The following is an 18,403-nucleotide window of genomic DNA, read 5'->3' as shown; positions in this document are numbered from 1 at the left end:
GGTTATTGTTTCAGACAAGGGTTCTCATCAAGGACTGGTATCAGCTATAATCCTAAAATGAGAATTAAGTTTGTGGGTTAATGAGTTTCTCGCCGAAATTCAAGACTTGCTATTCTTGTTTCCATTGATTCGTCCATAAATTATAGTCTCACCATTCAAGGAAGCGTATAAGTTAGCGAGCCAATTAGTGCTACTTAGATACACTTCTGCCCTACAGTGTTCTGTAAAATAAGGCGAGTTATTTTTTCAACAGGGGATGTCTTTAAACTTATGCCTGTATATAAATATAAAATGTCATTGTTCAAGGTGTTTTGAGTGTTTTGAATAAAGGCCTACCTAAAAAGTGTAAGGTTCACAGAAAGACGTATAATGTAGTCGAATTAGTCATACAAACGGAAAATGTAGCCAAGAAAACTAAACTTACTCATTGACATTTAAATGTTCTTTTGGATGCAATGTTCCACAATGATCTTAGGATTGTGTTGATTTTGCTTGTGTAGCGGTAAATAAATCCTCAAAATAAATAGTTCTAAGTTTTCGACATTGGATGCTGACCATATGTTTTAGTGGACTCATCTAGCTGAAGGCGCTCGGTCAGGCATCCGCACCAGATCACGTGTGGTAACGCCGTGCTCAACATCAACCGCAGTCGCTAGCCAGATTAGATCAGAGAATTCCGATATATTGGTCATCTCCAAATATACTCTTCCTATCTCCTCGACTCTGTCTTTTGATTTCTCCGGGTGGGAACGAAATATATTAGAAGGTGTCACTGGTAGGAGCGTTGTCAAACACTGAATACCTGTGACATCATCACTTGCATGTTTCAGTGACCCATAATGTAATGTATATGAAGAACGAACCAACCTCCTGAACTTGTAGCAGCGAAAAGTGAAACAATTTTGGAAAATTACATGCAAACAGAGCTTTGCGTTTACATCATTAAGGTCAGGACCGAAATGCGGCATCAGAGAAACTCAGTGTTGTGACATTTTGATTCTCAAAGATATCTGTTTTTAGTAGACGTTTTACTGAACGAATAGCAGGATACAAATACGTGTTGCCTGTTACTTCCATTTTAAATTGATCGTAGATGGAAATAGTCTGAAGTTTCAACGATCGGGTTTGGGCTGTTTAGCATAGGCTTCTTTTAGTTTCGATACAAAAAGTACCGGAATTCTTCACGCACCTCGTAGTACCATCATAATTTGTCTGTAACTCAAAGTGGTAGTTGATTTGAACAGCACTGACTTTCAAAAAATATAGATCACTTTGGCTTTAGATAATATCCACTAAGTTTTCAAATTATGATAAGTTGAAGGTAAGACATCGGGGAATGATGGCTGACCATTTTAATGAAAACCATGAATGAATAGATATTCCATGGACATGAAACGTACACGTGTATCAACCAGCTGAAACTGCTCTAGAAATTGTTTGAAATGCTTTACAAAACTTAAAAACACTTCGACTATACGAGAAAATTAATTCGTCAAAAACTGTCATAATTGGCTGTTGAACATTTCCAGTAATAGTTAGATACTAGTTTTTTAGTCAGCCTATAACTTTTAGTTCCAGTGGTAACAAATTTTCATCTGATATCCCTTCGTTCTTCGTGCCATACCAAACGGAATTTGCAAGGGTATTTCGAAACGTCATAAGCACAGAACAAGTTACCTGTTGGCTGGCTATCAACTTCCCGATCGAATCCTAAAGTCATGGAACGCGTTACCTAAACTCGAGGGTGCATCTCTCTCTCTGTTGATTCATTAAAAATAAGTTTGACAAACTGAAAGATAACTATTTTCAGGAATAACAACGCTACTCAGCCTTCTATTTTTCAAGCAGAAATTGAGTAGAGACATAAATGTGCATTGTACTGTGGTTTGCACCATGGGAATAAACTGCGGGTTGCTTGAACCTTTTGGTAACGGTTTGATTTAAAGTTATCAGTTGATAGATCAATACCTTTAATTGGGCAGTTACAGCTAAATAGAAGCTAATTGAGCAGAGGATATATGCACATCTTATCGGGGGATTTAATCAAACTGCAGTTCCCACCAACTGATTGAGTTGCTTACTGTACATACTATAGTTGAAGCTACAACAGAATAACTTGTGTTTACTAAGTGGAAAACAACCTATCTCAGTAGACAACGTTACAATGGACCAAAAAGTTTCTAGTTATTTGGTTCCTCGTGAAGTTCTTTTGCGGTATGGTGGAATGTAAGTTAGCTTTTACTGTGACGTTTCTATGGTTGTGCAGAACCAATGATCAGAAGAAGCATTTGTACAGTGAAATACATTCGTTGGATTTCGTGTATATACCAAGCTTCCTGAAGTCACAAGGGTCCGGTGTTGAACTTTTGTGTGTGTACTTCATATCACAATATGTGAATTTAAGATTCAATATTTTGTAGTTCAGTACGGTGTTTGTCAGTCTCCGAAGGAATTTGATGGTCAAATTTATGAATATTTTGTGTGCCCTACATCGCTTAATGAAAAGCTTGGCTCTTTCGAGGGCGAGCAAAGATTTTGTTGTGGAGCACCTCCACTGCAATATTGTTGTACATCCACCCAGTTTTCGTAAGTCATACTTCCTTTTTGAATGCTTGGTCGTCTCAAAGATCAATTTCGGTATAGTTCAAACCATCTAATGAATTGGGTATTCATAGTGTTATATCATGTGTCAAATTTCATTCTCGTAATTCATGTGCGTTACATAATTTAAAATGTGGTAAGATAGGATGCATTTACTGGGTATGCGAAACTACTATTCATTTTGCTTCAAGTGGTACTAAACCTTGTAATTTAGATCCCATCAATTCGGCCGTTTCTAATGATCATTTATATTTATCCACCATTTCGAAAGGTAATGTTCATATTCAAAAGCGATTATATGCATCGCTCGGTTCATTTCATGACTTTATTGTGGGCATAGACAGTACAGAATCCACTATTTGATTCAAGAGCCTGAAACCTTTAGATCCTAGCGTTGCAGTACGACCTACTGAAGTCTCAATATTGGGGATTACTGGACACAGACTATCCATATGAGGATGCTGTGAATGGCTAATAAGAGATGATAATTCTTCATATATGCCTTGTGAATTCTTAGCTAGCGGAACAGGACTGTCAGTAGTGGGTTTTAAAAAATTCGAAAAAAGCTTTAAAATTAACTGTTTTTATTACTTTCTAAAGAAGATTGTGATGCTTCACTTAAAGATTCGATAGCCTCATGTGCTAAGTGGAGGTATGAAAATTCAGCCTATAAAAGCTCCAAGTGTTGTATGTCACAGTATATTGTCACGTGATATTATGGTACTCTGGTGTTACGCTATAATAATTAGAAGCACTCAAACTAACAATCTGGTCGAAGACTTCCGAAATAGTGCTATCTGAGTCGATTAGGACTATATGGGCACAAAAGAATGTATTATATTTGTAATGCATAACAAGCGCGCAATCAAATACAGAGGAATAATCAATTGGTACTAATACCACATACTTTTTGTGCACAATATCAATAAATCGACTTGAATTGCAAATTTCATCATTTGTGTGACTTTGTTTCTGTTTAGGAAAGTATTCTGATCGGGGCTACCGATATATTTTACTCCCAGTCTTAAGTGTGAAACATTCCCTTCCTTTGCTGGTATAATGATGGTTCGTTTAAGGTTTTCTTCTATCCAGCTACTCAAAACGTTCCAGAATCTGACAAAAAATGGCTTTTTAGTCTCATGCGTATTCAACGGTTTGTCTACATACTAGTTTTCGGCTTTCTAACCGCTAGAAAAATAAACACACGTTTCTTTAGAGAGTAAACTGTAATTTAATCTACGAAATATACAAATATAATGGTTGGTTATCAGTGTTGGAGTAACTAGGTTTTTTATATAACCCTATTATTTTTATGTTCATAAGTAATGATATTGTGATAAGGAGTTACAAATGTTCTACAATCAGGGCGAGCTGCCTTGTCTTATTCGCAAAAAATTAGACTTATGGACAAAGTATTTGGATCCCACTGCTTCAAGGACGCAGTCGTAATATGAAAAACGTCAAGTACAGATTCAAATACTTAGCTTTAAATTATGAGTTTTGTGAGGGATGTCTAAACTGAAGTAAATGGGGTGGAATTTATCCCTAGAACTCAGTAGTCTGAAGTTGAATGCTTTAAGTACTAATTGAAGTTGGTTTATGTAGATTATCTTTTGCTAAACCTGTGGAAACAATTTGTTTTCTGGGTAACTAGTAACAGTGTTTAGATTTTGCCGAAGTGATATGATAATACATACAGAAGTTTTGACTTTTTGTGATGATTGATGCAGTCATTTGGGATTCATAAAACAGCATACTCGGACCAAACATGTGATAGCTAAATTTCTTAGCTCGATTTTATTGATTGGATTGTGTTGGTGATTTTAATAAGCGTTTGTCTGTCTATATATCTATTATTTCTACTTCATTATTCTGTTGGTCTATAATTGCTCGACGTACATTGTTTGGTTAACGCTCTGGACGGTTTGAACTCACTTCATCATATTTGACATCTCTATAGAAATACTGGTTTTAATTCACCATAATATGGATACTGATCTTAAGAGCCAGTACCAATAAAATCACTATAAAGCCTAATTCCGGTGTTAATCCAATAATGCCGTTATTCCAATCCACTTGTTTCCATTCAACCATGTTGTGATTTGATTCTGTTTAGTACGACTGCATATTTTAGTTAATTTAATTAGTGAAACATACACTCAAGAAAGTTGTTACTTGAGTTCTTATGCAATCCATTTGTCATTAGTCATCCAGTAGGAAATAACGGATTTGACATTTCATGATCAGGAACTTGCCAATAACGTAACCTCGAAACGTGTAGTCAAAAAAGCAGTCGTGAAAACAACATAGTGAGTGCACATTGACTTTCAGGCATTTTGGGACATGATTTGACAGTTTTGTGTTATCAGTATTCACTTCATCATCTTTGTCCATGAAATCTCATCTGTGTTTACAATTAGTAAAGTCGGTCCATAGTATTCAACTTGGAGTTTGTCATATGGTAGTTATTTTTGTCTGATATTCACCTTGACAATGAAAAACAAACCTACTAAAAATCTTTATAAACTTATGTTGCATATGTAATCATTTGTTCAAAATCTTTATTTAATTTTTCCGTAATTTATTAGGTGACAACGGTCAAGTTCCTTTTTAACTGCCAATTCTTTATAACTCATGAACTCTACGATTATTCATTTGAAACCGAAATCAAAGTTTATATAGCTGGGTTTTACTCATATTTAATTGCTTTACTCCATACTCAAATAAGTTGTGTAGTATTTTACGTTCTCTTATGTTCTTATATTGTAATAATTTTACTTGTAGATCGGGAATTCATATTGTTCAGTAAGTTACTATGGATATAAATTTGAAACTTCTTACCTATGATTTTACATGGAATACCGAATGTTTTTGTTTTACAAGATATGTTCAGTCTTCTAGGGATTAAATTCGTAAAGTTGGTATTGTTTATAAAATGTTTCAAAAGATGTACTGGTATAACGAATTGCGAAAAGCTACTGATAAATATCCAGCAAAACAGACCATATTTAGTCTTGGGATTTATTGTAATGCAGAAACTGTTACTTTTGTATTTTTACAGTTGAGTAGAAAATCCGTATCAAAGAAGTGATGGCAGATCAATCGACATACAAGAAGTCTGATACCTCTTATTGACAAGGATGTAGAAAGATTTAGGTTTGCTTTGTTGAATTTTTTTATAAATTCATTAACATTAGATATAGCATAAACACTATTCCGACCAAACCTGAAATCTAGTCAAATACTTGGTTCTCAAGGCAGGGGTTATTTACTCTTAGGACTTATGAAGTTCGAATAGTGATACAACGTTTAAGAAATCCCTTAGAACAAAAAATGGTGCAGAAAGGTTAAGTTCTTTTTTTCAGCCGCCCAATGGCAAATTAAAAAAAATAGATGTAAAGTGCCCAGTTCCTCTACTTTCGGATGTATTTACCAGTACGACTGCTCCTGTTAAGCAAGTACACCATCGTATTTCGAAACATCAGTTTTCATGGTTGACTAAAGGGCAAAATCAAACGATAGCAAGCCCTCTCTCTCTCCCTACATATATATCGTAATACCGCCCTGTTAACGTTCGTTTTAAATAACGAATCATTCGGTCAAGCAATTTAAAAATTGTAGTTTTTTTATGATTGAGAGTATAATCATCCCATTTTCTAATTATAAATAAACAATTATTTCTGAGGCTTTTTGATATGTATATAGGAGGAGAGGGTGGTACGTTTTGTTTAGTTATTTAAATAAAAACGGAGTTTTCTAGAAATGATTCCAAGAGTGGTATTAAATCACTAGTAGCTGCATTTATTTAATCGAAATGAATCAACATACTGCTTAAAGTAGCAAAATTTTCCTTTTTCAAATGATTTTGAAATTACTGTCAGTTATTCGAAATGTTATTTATTACTTCGACATTTTCATATCCGCTGACAATCAATGGATTAGTGGTTGAAAACGGCATTCGGTTTTCAATCAGCAGGTTGCAAGGTTTGAATCCCGTCTTCAAGTGCTATCGCTAGCCTTAACACATAAAGAAAGTTTAGTCTAAGGCTGAATACGTAAACTTGTGCTTAGTGAACGAATTATATAATTTATTTTATTACAGTTCCTATCTCTTCTGCTAATCCTTTATGTAGGTTGCTAAAATATTTGTCGAGACTGTCCAATTAGATTTAATTTATCGTTTATTATATTATTGCCAAAAGAAGAGGTAAAGTTTTCGCGCAGAGTATAAATTTTAGTTTTTCTTTATCAAGTGTTTATCTCTCTCCAACTTATCCTCTTTGTAGATCAGATCTTTTAATTTCACCTTCGATTTTTATTGGAGGCAGTCTTGGATTTCTTTTATTTGGTATCTTTTTCGTAATATACGCATATTCAAGATTAGCACGTAATCTTCGTAAAGCATCTAATAAGTTATTTTACGAAACAAACGTTGGTGTATTTGCTTCCCCTGCTTTCCATGAGCCAATACAAGTATATTATATATATATATATATATATATATATATATATATATATATATATATATATATATATATATATATATATATATCAGATTTCCCAACTAAATCTTTTTGAACTGTGATCCATGGTATTTAACAGACCATATCAGTTAGAAATATCATTAGACATTTTTATAGTTCTGCCGGTGCTAAGTGGGTAGTAAAGGTACTGGAAAAATTTCTTTCCAGTACAATGTGCTGTCCAAAGGCATACATGAATGACTTCGTTGATTAAGATCGTAAAGTTGGTATTCATTCGTAACCATAGATTTTCTTTCTGTAGCTGCGGTGTTTAGGTACTCATATACTCCACTTACCTGGCTAATGGCAACAGGTGATATTGCTAACAAATGGTATGATTTATTTCTTTGTAAAAATTTGAATCACTCTAAGGTCCAAAATGAGACAAAATTTACTGAACTTCACTGCTAGGTACTATGGTCAAGTTGTAGTTGCAAACAATATTAAAGCATCTACTCAGTTAGCCCGTATGCTAACACAGATTGACCAAAAAAATTCCTGAATATCAACTACAAGAAATTATAAAATCCCTTTAATAAACAACCAACAGCCGATTTTAATAATCTAATATAGTAAGTTGTATTTATCACACACTGATATGAGTTGAGAGAGAGAGAGAGAGCGGTAAAATTGTTTCATCCTAGTATGAGACACTTAAATAGACTAGCCCTGGAAATGTTTTCAACAGTGTTGTTGAACCAGATGAAAAATTCAGTGAACACTCAGCTTCGAGATCAACAGGCCGGATTTCGTAGGGATCGGTCGATACTACGGATCGATCAATTCAATGGAATTCATCATTGTACATAAACCTCCTTGACTATGAGAAAGCATTTGATAGTGTGGGTAGGAGAAACTCATGGGACCATCTTCGACACTATGGTTTGTCTGAGAATATTGTTAACCTCATCAGGAATTCATACGATGGAGTACACTGCAAAGTCGTGCACGGACGACAGCTGACAGATGCATTCCAAGTGAGGACCGGAGTCAGACAAGGATGCCTACTCTCCCCCTATCTCTTCCCTCTAATGGTTGACCATACTATGTCAACCTGTGTATCTCAGAGGAAGCACGGGGTACAATGGGCAGTTCGGAATTAACTAGACGATTTGGACTTCGCAGACGACCTGGTCCTCCTATCCTATACACACGAATAATTGCAGATGACGACAACAAGTGTAGCAGCAGTCTCTGCATCAGTAGGCCTCAATATACATAAGGGAAAAGTCAAGATCCTGAAATACAACACGGAGAACATCAATACAGCCACACTTGATGGAGAAGCTCTCTGGGATAGGAGGATCTGGTGCAGATGTAACGGTAAGGATTGGCAAAGTAAGGATAGCATTGCTACAATTGAAGAACATATGGAACTCAAAACAACTGTCTGCAAGCCAACATCAAAGTCAGAACCTTCAATACGAACGTCAAGACAGTTCTACTGTATGGAGCTGAAGCTTTGGAGAGCTACTACAACCATCACAAAAAAGGTACAGGTATCTGCAAACAATTGTCTACTCAAGATACTCAATAACTGTTGACCGGATAGCATCAGCAACAATCCACAGTGGCAGAGAAAAACCCAAATTCCGACTGAAGAGGAAATTAGGAAAAGACGTCAGAAGTGGATAGGACATACATTGAGTAAACCATCAGACTGGTTCACGGGGCAAGCCCCAACTTGGGATCCTGGAGAGAAGAGGCAAAAATGACCCAAGAATACATTGCGTCGGTAATCAGAAGCAGACATCAAGAGAGTGAATAGCAATTGGAAATAACTAGAAAGGAGAGCCCAAAACAGAGTTAGCTGACGAATCCTGGTGGATGATCTGTGATCGTTTGTCAGGGGTGACTGGTGTAAGTTAGTAACTATTGTGTGTGTGCAATGCAGTGTGCACTTGCGACCGTATTAGATATGAAGCCCATCAGCTTCGGATCACTTAGTGATTGCTTAACTGACGGGAATACTAGGTTGGCATCTAATGGTATAATTCCAACTTCGATCAATTCGCGACCATTTTTAGTGGTACGTCAAGTGAGATCAATATTTTTCGAATACAATCTGAAGGTTAAAACTGATTTCATATCGTCTTAAAACTTCGAAATTCTACTCTTTCTGCATTTCTTTCTTTTTTAATATTGTAACATAGATTTTGTCTATTTATTTTAAATAAAGAATTTAGAGCTGGCCACTTCATCTGATATACAATCAAGTGGACCACCTAAGAAGATGTTACTCTCTGGTGGTAGTAGATTAACTAAAATTTCTTCTGAAAAATCTGTCTCTGGAAATCCATCCCAAAATACAAATTTTACTATCAACAATGATCACTTGTTGGTAATATCTGATAATTCCGAAAGAGAATCAATTAAGAATTTAATTCATCAACATAAATCAAGACATTCTTACATAATAAATAATAATAACAATAATGGGAAGAAGAAAAAGAGGAGAAAGAATGAAAATTCAACATCAATCAAAGCTCGACCTGTACTGTTGAAAAGATCATCGTGATTTGTACTGTCCTTTGCTTTTAAACTTGATTTCTAATTATGTAATTTGATTTGCGCCATTTAGTTGAAATCGAGAATAACAATCGACAATGTGTACAGTTGTGATTATTGACAAATATACATAAATTGTTTTCTTTGAGTAATAGTAATAACTGGTAATGTTTATGTTATGGAGTACGAGAATAAATATATTGACGAAATCAGTTTACACATTAGATATTTTAGTGTATAACAATTAAGTCACTCAGTCTGGTTGTAAGTACGTATAGACTCAGATTTATAACATCATTAGAAAGGGTTTGAATTATCTGTTTATTGATGATAACGAGTAAATTTCGATCAGTCCTTATTGGTATATGTGCGGATTACCTCTCTGTAGACATGATACAAGTTTTTTAGAATAAATTGATTTTAACTAATAGTGGAATTCAGGAGATATTTGGGACACTTCAGTTGAATATGCCCGTATCCCAATTTTGATGGTCATATTTAGGACTTCATTCCATTACCTCTGTCTTTGGACGCCAACACTTTGTCCATTGAGTTCAGTGGTTGCAAGCATATCAGTTTGACAAGTAGGGTGAAACATATCCATCGAATTGCGCTGTTAGTCGCCATTCTTCTGTTCTATAGTTTGATATTATTGTGATAGTATGTTAAATACTTAACAGTCTTCACCTACATTTCCGACAATGTATCCTGACTGAAGTGAGAGTATTGGTTTCTAGCTAGTACGAGCTGTGAAAACGAGAAAATGTTAGACCTAGCTATTTTTTATTGAACTGATTTTACGATTTCTAACTAAACACTTATAAGACTATTAGTTTATGGTATCATTATGTACTTCAAATTTTAAGTTGTCCTTTGATTATTACTAGTCATTATTATACATTTTACCATTCTCATAAATCCCAAGTCAGTTAGTAGATTTTAAATCTGTTGAAATGTATTGTTTTCAGTGTAATTTCGCTTTGTGTTTTACTGATATAATACGACTGTTCACTAAGCTAATAATTCGCTATTCCGACTTCAGTAGGGATGAACTAGATTGTCTCTTTTTCCCTGTCCTATAACTAGAGAAAAAAGTCCAAGTTGATTTAGCAGCTATATTGAGAAACACACAAAGCTAATGAGCTAACTTTCGAGTTCACATCACTACATACTAGTTACTCTCAGCTTTTGTTAGTTGAATAAGTAATCGAACTAAATAAATATCTTTTGTATGAAAAATCACAATGAAACAATTAATACGACCAAAGTACATTGAAAGTTAAAATGAATGAGATTTGTATTGAATTAATCAGTACAAATAAAAGAGCACTAAGTGTCAAATGAATAGAACTTACACTGTATTAGTTACTGAACATAAAAGTGTACTAAAAATCAAGTGAACGAAAATTATCTTAAGATTGGTTCCTCTCTGTTATGTTGTATTTAGCGATTTAATGTCACTAGCACATCCCTTTAACAATATGCTTCGTTAGGATTTACATAAAATGAGACCGTCTATCATATCATTGGGTTTCTAACCGTTGGTCAGGAAAATCACTCTGACTTCAATCACATAGTCTACAACTACCTATATAGATATTAGCTAAGTTTTCTCACAAAAAGTGTGATAAATGTAATATACACAACTCCTAACCTGGTTCATTTTATGTTTACTGATCTTTCTCGTTTTAATCAAAACAAAGTCACATGTTAGCGTGCATGCAACAAAATTTAGTATTTTCAAGAAATAATGCAACCAAAATAGAAATTTACAAACTTTCAATTAGCATACCAAATTAATTAGAAACTATATACGTCTATCAAACAAGTGTTACTGCTCACTAATTCCTGCAACATAAGGATAGTTTTTTCGCCGTTGAAAACGCCAACTGAGCTGGGCCAAAACTGGAAGGCGTGGGAGACCGAAGGTCCTGAATTCGAGTCCCAAGTATTGGAGCATGGATGTACACTGCTGAGGACTCCCACACTCGGATGAATGGCTGCCTATTTCTTCCATGTTTTCAGTAGTAGTTTATTACAGATGAGTTCGTGAATTCGACAATCATGGAAATACTACAAACTCCACAATTATTTTCTATCAGTCCACTTTTCTTTGTCCAAGCTTTGAATAGAGTTGTTATTATTGGGATAATATAAATAGAAAAATAAACAGGAGTATCTTTGACTTTTATGAAATCTCTTCCTTTGTTTATAAGAAATTATATAGGTTGCTAGTTAAGTTTACTTTTAACGATATCCCTACACCAACCGTTAAACAAGTAAATTGATTAATTATATATTGATTACGTCAAATCTTTCCGATTTCATAAAACGTTATAAGTGGTTACAAAGCTTTAAAATAGTGATTACGTGTGATTTGTGTTCGAATTTCAATAGCCAACTTTCTACATTATAATCCCACCACCTGACAATTAATAATTTATAGCAAGATAAAAAAAGAAAATGCTTGTTGAAACACATAACAAGACAGATTGGTTGAGTGAAAACATCTCTTGGCAGAGTTCATTCATAAATTTTTAAAAATTGTGAATTCGAGTAGTTTTTAACATTAAACTCTATAACATGTATGCTAACAACGTTCGTTTATTAAAAATAGTGTGAAAAGCAACTAGAAACGTCGAGTTAAGTTACTATAATTAGGAAACTGCAAATGGAATTCTCGGATAACTGGAAGTTAAACAAGAATGATATGAGGACTAGATCAAGTATAGTAGCTGTGAATTTTACGTGCTGAACCATACTCTCACAAAATAAATGTGTATGCGGTTTCAAGTATACTTTCTAGCTTTTTAAAATACCATGATTATCCATTTTGTATAATTCTTTTATGTGGTTAGATGACGCGTCGCTGAAACATATATTTGCCTAATTCTTCATTATTTCTTTCCGAGGTACAGTCTTTCGTAGAATAAACGGGTTTTGCTTCATAACGTTTAAAACAGAAAGCATGTTTCACTGTGAAAGTTATTTATTAAGACCAAGTTTATTGTGCATAGATTAGCTGGAACGATGTTGCGTTAAATGCTCCACATAATCGGTTCCTGAAATTAAAATTGAAATGAAGTGTAACTTTTTGATAGCGATATATATATATATATATATATATATATATATATATATATATCATTGACCGATATTAGTAAAATGAACCTTAAATACTACAGAAAACTGGATATTTTCCCTGGTTAAACTGATTATACATGCATAAATACTTTAATATACATGTTATGCAGATAGATCAGATTATGAAACTGTTCCCGTTGCTTGTCTAGCTCATTGACATTTATGTTTTTAGATATACAGAACCGGTCTGCGTTTTTATATACCTTCATCATTGAGGAGTCTGTAAGCACGAATATTCAGTATATCGTCATTGACATTACATTCCACGTAATCCTAACTTAATCTATGCATAAATACGAGTTGCTTTTTTCAGCAAACAAATAACTTCAAGTCAAATATCAGAGAAGCAAACTTCGAGAGTAAGAAAGACTGTTAGTAGCAATGTTTTTTGCTCACTGTCTGAAAAAAACGAGACACGTTATGTGGTCGACAGCCGTTCACGAAATTCAATGAAACTACGTTCAAACAAAGCTCACTAGTGGGATTTGTGTACATTTCATTTAAAGTTAACATCAGCATTATAAAGTGTAAAACCATGAGTTATAAGATGTTGACCCCATATCTAATTTAGTGCATTTTTCGTAGCAATTTTCTGGCATTTAGGCACTAGGGGGCTGTCAGTTTCAGGCAGCTGAGACTAAATTATAAGACAAATGTGTCGTTATAGACACATTACGTGTCTTTGGCACAACTATTTTGACGAGAATTAACCTACCTGCTCTTTCCTCTGGCTTCACTATCAATAGTTGTAAATTGTATGTCCCTCCAGCTCAACGGATCAGATTCAGAACGCCACTGGGTTAAAAAATTTCCTTGCTCTTTGGGCCTAGTAATTACACTTTCGGACTTATACCTTGTATTATAATTACTCAAAAAAAAATCGTTTTTCTCTAGTTTGAAATCTCGGGAAGTATTTAATTTTTGACCACTTTTCATGTTCACTGTAAGTTGTTGGTCTGATGTTAGACTTGGTGAAGCCGACTGAACAACCGTGTTCGACGGATAGTTCTGGTAAAACAGTAAAATTTGTAAACCGAAGTTGCAATATTTGCCAACTTCTAACATATTTTTTTAAACAAAAATCATATAACTTTCCTGAGCTACACTGATTTAATACTTCATATTTTACAAAACTGATTAGCTAGCCTTTGTTTTCGTGAGTATTTAAAGCGAAAGCCTTTGTTTTCGTGAGTATTTAAAGCGAAAGCCTTTAGTTTTGTTGTTTACTTTGCTATGTTACTCAAAGATATTGCACAACTGTCTTATATTTTAGAAGTTGTGACAGTTCTTTAATGTATTTTAATTAATTTTGTTTAGCTTGACTGTCAGCCATCAGAAGTGATTAAGAATAAGACACAGTCTCAAATAAAAGTAAATAGTCTCAAACTGCTGCATACTGTAAGAGTATGAAAATACAAAGATAATAAAAGGGACAAGTGAAAAGATAGTGGGACATCACGAACAGATATACCATAATATTAAGTCGGCTAAGATGAGTTAAAATTAAAAAAATATTGCCCATAATTGTGAATGTTAGGGAACTATCTCTCAACCAACGGAGCGTCTAATGTCCCTTTATTCGAGGGCCTGGTGTAGATTCATCATAACTAATACTAGGTTTAGTGGTAGTATACGTAAATATAAAATGTTTTGCATGTTGGAAGAAAAATTAAAACTGAACGAGATATATTCTAGAAGTTGTTTAGTAAAAATAAAAGCAGTTAGCGATTGCTTTCAATTATTTCATACTGATGGGTGCTAAAAATATTGAGTTGGTTATTGTTTATGATTGCGTCTAAGAAATATTGATACAGAATGTCCAGTAGTTTGGCATACATCTTGGAAAGAACAATCTACAGTTACTTTTGCATAAAATGACTTTAGATTCCCACTAAAAATAAATCGTTTGCAGGTAATGATGGTTCACATGAATTATGCTTTTCAACTTCAGTGTAGCCTTCTATGAAGCTCTAGGAGCCTAGCTAATTTCGAAGCTAGAATAGGTAAAACTCCCATTTTTCTACTATAATGGGCTAAAAAGTCATAACGGTAGACGAAATGCGGAAAGAATGATCTCTGAGACATATCCCTTTAAATTTGTAAGCAACAGGTCGACTGATTGCAAGGTCGAAATTTTACTGTTTCTCAGCTTTGGTAAAAAAATTAGACAAAATAAGCTCATAAATTCAATAAAAATAGTAAAGACGCTTTAGCAAAGAAAAGTTCCTTTACGATTACATCATTTTCGATAGCTGTACAATCGTATTTGTGTGTAATCGCTTCATGCAGTATTTTATAGCAAAACAGACAGGTTTAACGATCATTTTAGGGACCCATATGATCTTGTTAGTAGGATATCAAGGAAGTGGAATTGCGAGTTCATCTCTGCTTCTTTTGCGAACGTAATCAGATGGTGACAATTATTGAAAATTTGTAATATTCTATTAAAATGGCTTTTTTCGTCACAAGTGGTAAATGTAATATCCATATATCTCTTGTAGAAATAAAAATTACCGATTGTTGATTAAAGGATGGTGTTCTATAGGTTTAATGTGCCGATGTCAACTTTGTTAAGGTCAATATTACCTCATAAGAAGTCAATAGTTTTTGTGAGCGGAATATTGTAAATGGAGAAGTGGCATCTGACGATGTCATTTTCTTTCCTGACACATTGACGTTGTTTAATGAGTCCATAAAATCTAAGGAGTCTGAAAGACTGTGTTCACAGATAGGTTTTCTGACTGATTGTAGAATTTTTACCATCTATATGGTTATCCGTGGCATGGAGAATCATCTACATCCACTATCGGATGAGGAAGTAAATCGCTCTCACGTACTTTCAAAAATCCATAATATAGAGCGACCCTATGGTTTTAGACGTTCAAATAGTTAGTCGTCAATGATTGAAGCTTTCTTAATCTTTTTTAGTATTATGGTCAACGCTAGTTCCATATTGGTCGGTAGCATCTTTTGTTGTCGGCTCTGTGGAAACTTTTTTGTATCATTGAGTATTAAGGACAAACAGTATTGTTGCACTGAGAGCACACATCAAGCAACGAATACTGAGAGTTCAGAGAATATGTCAATACGCTTCAAAGACTTTACTTTAGGACAAACGAAAGTCTAAAACAAACAAAATTAAAATCCTAGTTTCCAGAACTTCGTAAAAGTAGGTTTTAATTCTATTGCACACAATCATTTCATGTTAGTTCTACCGAAATTGATGAACTCTAGACAAAACACTATTTGGAAATCTCATTAGGCACACCTGAATCAACGACAGTATCTAACAATGATTTTGTACAACATTAATCGACAATGCCATGAATACATCAATTGTAAGGCCTCAGAGAAGCGGGTCCTATAAAAAGAGCATAAATACCAAATAAATACATGCATAGTATTTGAGATGGTTATCCTAAAATTAGAAAACTCAAACTTCTATACAATAACACGTTATATAGAGACATATAGTAAACAAAACTCTAGAAAATGAAAAAAAAACATTGTTTTCCTTCTGGTTACGTTTTTTAATTACGAATGAAAAAATAATGATTTTAACTAAAGTCTTATGATACAGATTTGAACAGGTGACAATCAATTTGTATGACACACGACAAAGAATTCTCGGAAGTAAACCAAATCTTGAGAGCTTATAAGCTCGCAGGATTTACTCGTAGCTTAAATGCCACTTGGTAGGGAGTTATTCTCGACATACTTAATTTCTTTCGCAAAAACCTCCTGAATATATATCATTATATATAAAATATACCGCATAATTAAGTGAATATAATCACATGTCAATGACCAACCTGCATATGTTGGCTATTACAAAAGCTGTCATATGTGGGCTTTGACTTCGTCTTTCGGAGTCTAAAACTTTCATCTAGAGGCTTTTGTGTTTTCTGATTTAAGGAGGATAATAACTTCTTATTCCACAGAATGTTTCTGATCTTCATACTTCGTTTGTAATCCAGTTGACAGGCATCAATCGCAGAATATAGTCTTGATCTTATGTAAGATTCATTTCTAAGGACTCTGTCCACTTCACAATCGACAGTGAACAGCTCTCGGTTGGTTCGTTTCTAAAAATAATGTCACTCTACTATAAAATATTACTTGGAGCTTTTGAAAAGTGTCTGCACATATTCGGTCTTTGAGTTCTCTAGACACGTTAGCCAGTAGGCCAATGTCCATAACAAGAGAATTCTCATTACATATCATGATAAAATTGTTCAAAAGGGTTTGATGGTTAAATTGTACCATTTAAAAAAACACCATAAGTCGTCAATAGCGATGTACAATAATCAATACCTAAATCCTGAAGGCTTCAAACATCGTCGGATAGAAATAACGGATAAGTTGTCCCATTATGTACGCGTATTCAATAGGGGAACATGTCGGCACGCAGTACCTATAATTTTTAACCATTATTAAGCTTGCGTCTGAGACCAGATGTAGCCCCTCTACGAATACTGCCTGTCATAGTACCAGGTAATGGTACAGGTTTCCGCCTATAGAGCACAAATGTTACGGGGGATTATATATCACCCACCAGGATTCGTCAGCTAACTCTGTTTTGGGCTCTCCTTTCTAGTTATTTCCAATTGCTATTCACTCTCTTGATGTCTGCTTCTGATTACCGACGCAATGTATTCTTGGGTCATTTTTGCCTCTTCTCTCCAGGATCCCAAGTTGGGGCTTGCCCCGTGAACCAGTCTGATGGTTTACTCAATGTATGTCCTATCCACTTCTGACGTCTTTTCCTAATTTCCTCTTCAGTCGGAATTTGGGTTTTTCTCTGCCACTGTGGATTGTTGCTGATGCTATCCGGTCAACAGTTATTGAGTATCTTGAGTAGACAATTGTTTGCAGATACCTGTACCTTTTTTGTGATGGTTGTAGTAGCTCTCCAAAGCTTCAGCTCCATACAGTAGAACTGTCTTGACGTTCGTATTGAAGGTTCTGACTTTGATGTTGGCTTGCAGACAGTTGTTTTGAGTTTGATGATGTCACAGGTATTCAGTGTTTGACAACGCTTCTACCAGTAACACCTTCTAATATATTTCGTTCCCACCAAGAGAAATCAAAAGACAGAGTCGAGGAGATCGGAAGAGTATATTTGGTGATGACCAATATATCGGAATTCTCTGATCTAATCTGGCTAGCGATTGCGGTTGATGTTGAGCACGGCGTTACCACACGTGGTCTGGTGCGGATGCCTGACCGAGCGCCTTCAGCTAGATGAGTCCACTAAAACATATGGTCAGCATCCAATGTCGAAAACTTAGTGCTATTTATTTTGGGGATTTATTTACCGCTACAGATCACCCCCCCTAGTGGGGCAGTGACGACCCTAAGACGTGGCCAGCCAGAAGTTTAAACCCAACGAGTTTGTCGTTGGTAAACACTCTTCTGATAGCTTACTAAATTTAGCAGCGTCTGGTCGTCTTTCCTTACTATATGGGACGGAGGTACAACATAGTAAAAAAGAAAATGTACAATGAAAATTTCGGATCCTCATAAACGTCATCGTTCTTTTCCAGCCGTCCTGGAAAAGAAAAAAGAAAATGTAAGTGCATGTCGAAATACACTCGTATGTGCGTAAAAACACAATGTCGGCGGAA

At 34.9% G+C, this 18,403-nt stretch overlaps 2 protein-coding genes across 3 annotated transcripts; one reads left to right on the top strand and one right to left on the bottom strand.

Moving 5' to 3' along the window:
• The first annotated feature begins 1,593 nt into the window (after positions 1 to 1,593).
• KDM4C_4 (Lysine-specific demethylase 4C) lies at positions 1,594 to 9,784 on the top strand. 2 transcript variants are annotated; one of them, XM_051218790.1, is made up of 7 exons: positions 1,895 to 1,927; positions 1,961 to 2,226; positions 2,267 to 2,370; positions 2,421 to 2,586; positions 5,386 to 5,406; positions 6,888 to 7,074; positions 9,304 to 9,784. In XM_051218790.1, exons 2-7 carry the CDS (start codon positions 2,165 to 2,167, stop codon positions 9,640 to 9,642), a joined length of 879 nt encoding a protein of 292 aa, XP_051071886.1. In that variant the 5' UTR covers positions 1,895 to 1,927; positions 1,961 to 2,164; the 3' UTR covers positions 9,643 to 9,784. The 2 variants fall into 2 exon arrangements, with proteins under 2 accessions (XP_051071887.1, XP_051071886.1); XM_051218789.1 differs by lacking the exon at positions 5,386 to 5,406 and having other exon boundaries at positions 1,594 to 1,927.
• A 2,198-nt stretch (positions 9,785 to 11,982) lies between these two features.
• Positions 11,983 to 17,282, bottom strand: MS3_00003911 (uncharacterized protein). The gene is made up of 4 exons (XM_051211787.1): positions 16,896 to 17,282; positions 16,589 to 16,861; positions 13,492 to 13,784; positions 11,983 to 12,694 (listed from the first exon to the last, which is right to left on the bottom strand). The coding sequence occupies exons 1-4, from the start codon at positions 17,040 to 17,042 to the stop codon at positions 12,637 to 12,639; spliced, it is 771 nt and encodes a 256-aa protein (XP_051071885.1). The 5' UTR covers positions 17,043 to 17,282; the 3' UTR covers positions 11,983 to 12,636.
• Between the last annotated feature and the right edge of the window lie 1,121 nt (positions 17,283 to 18,403).

The sequence above is a fragment of the Schistosoma haematobium genome, chromosome ZW, assembly GCF_000699445.3.
Source record: "Schistosoma haematobium chromosome ZW, whole genome shotgun sequence".
Lineage (NCBI taxonomy): Eukaryota > Metazoa > Platyhelminthes > Trematoda > Strigeidida > Schistosomatidae > Schistosoma > Schistosoma haematobium.
Note: the sequence above shows the minus strand (reverse complement) of the source record. Positions and strands in the feature narration are given on the sequence as shown.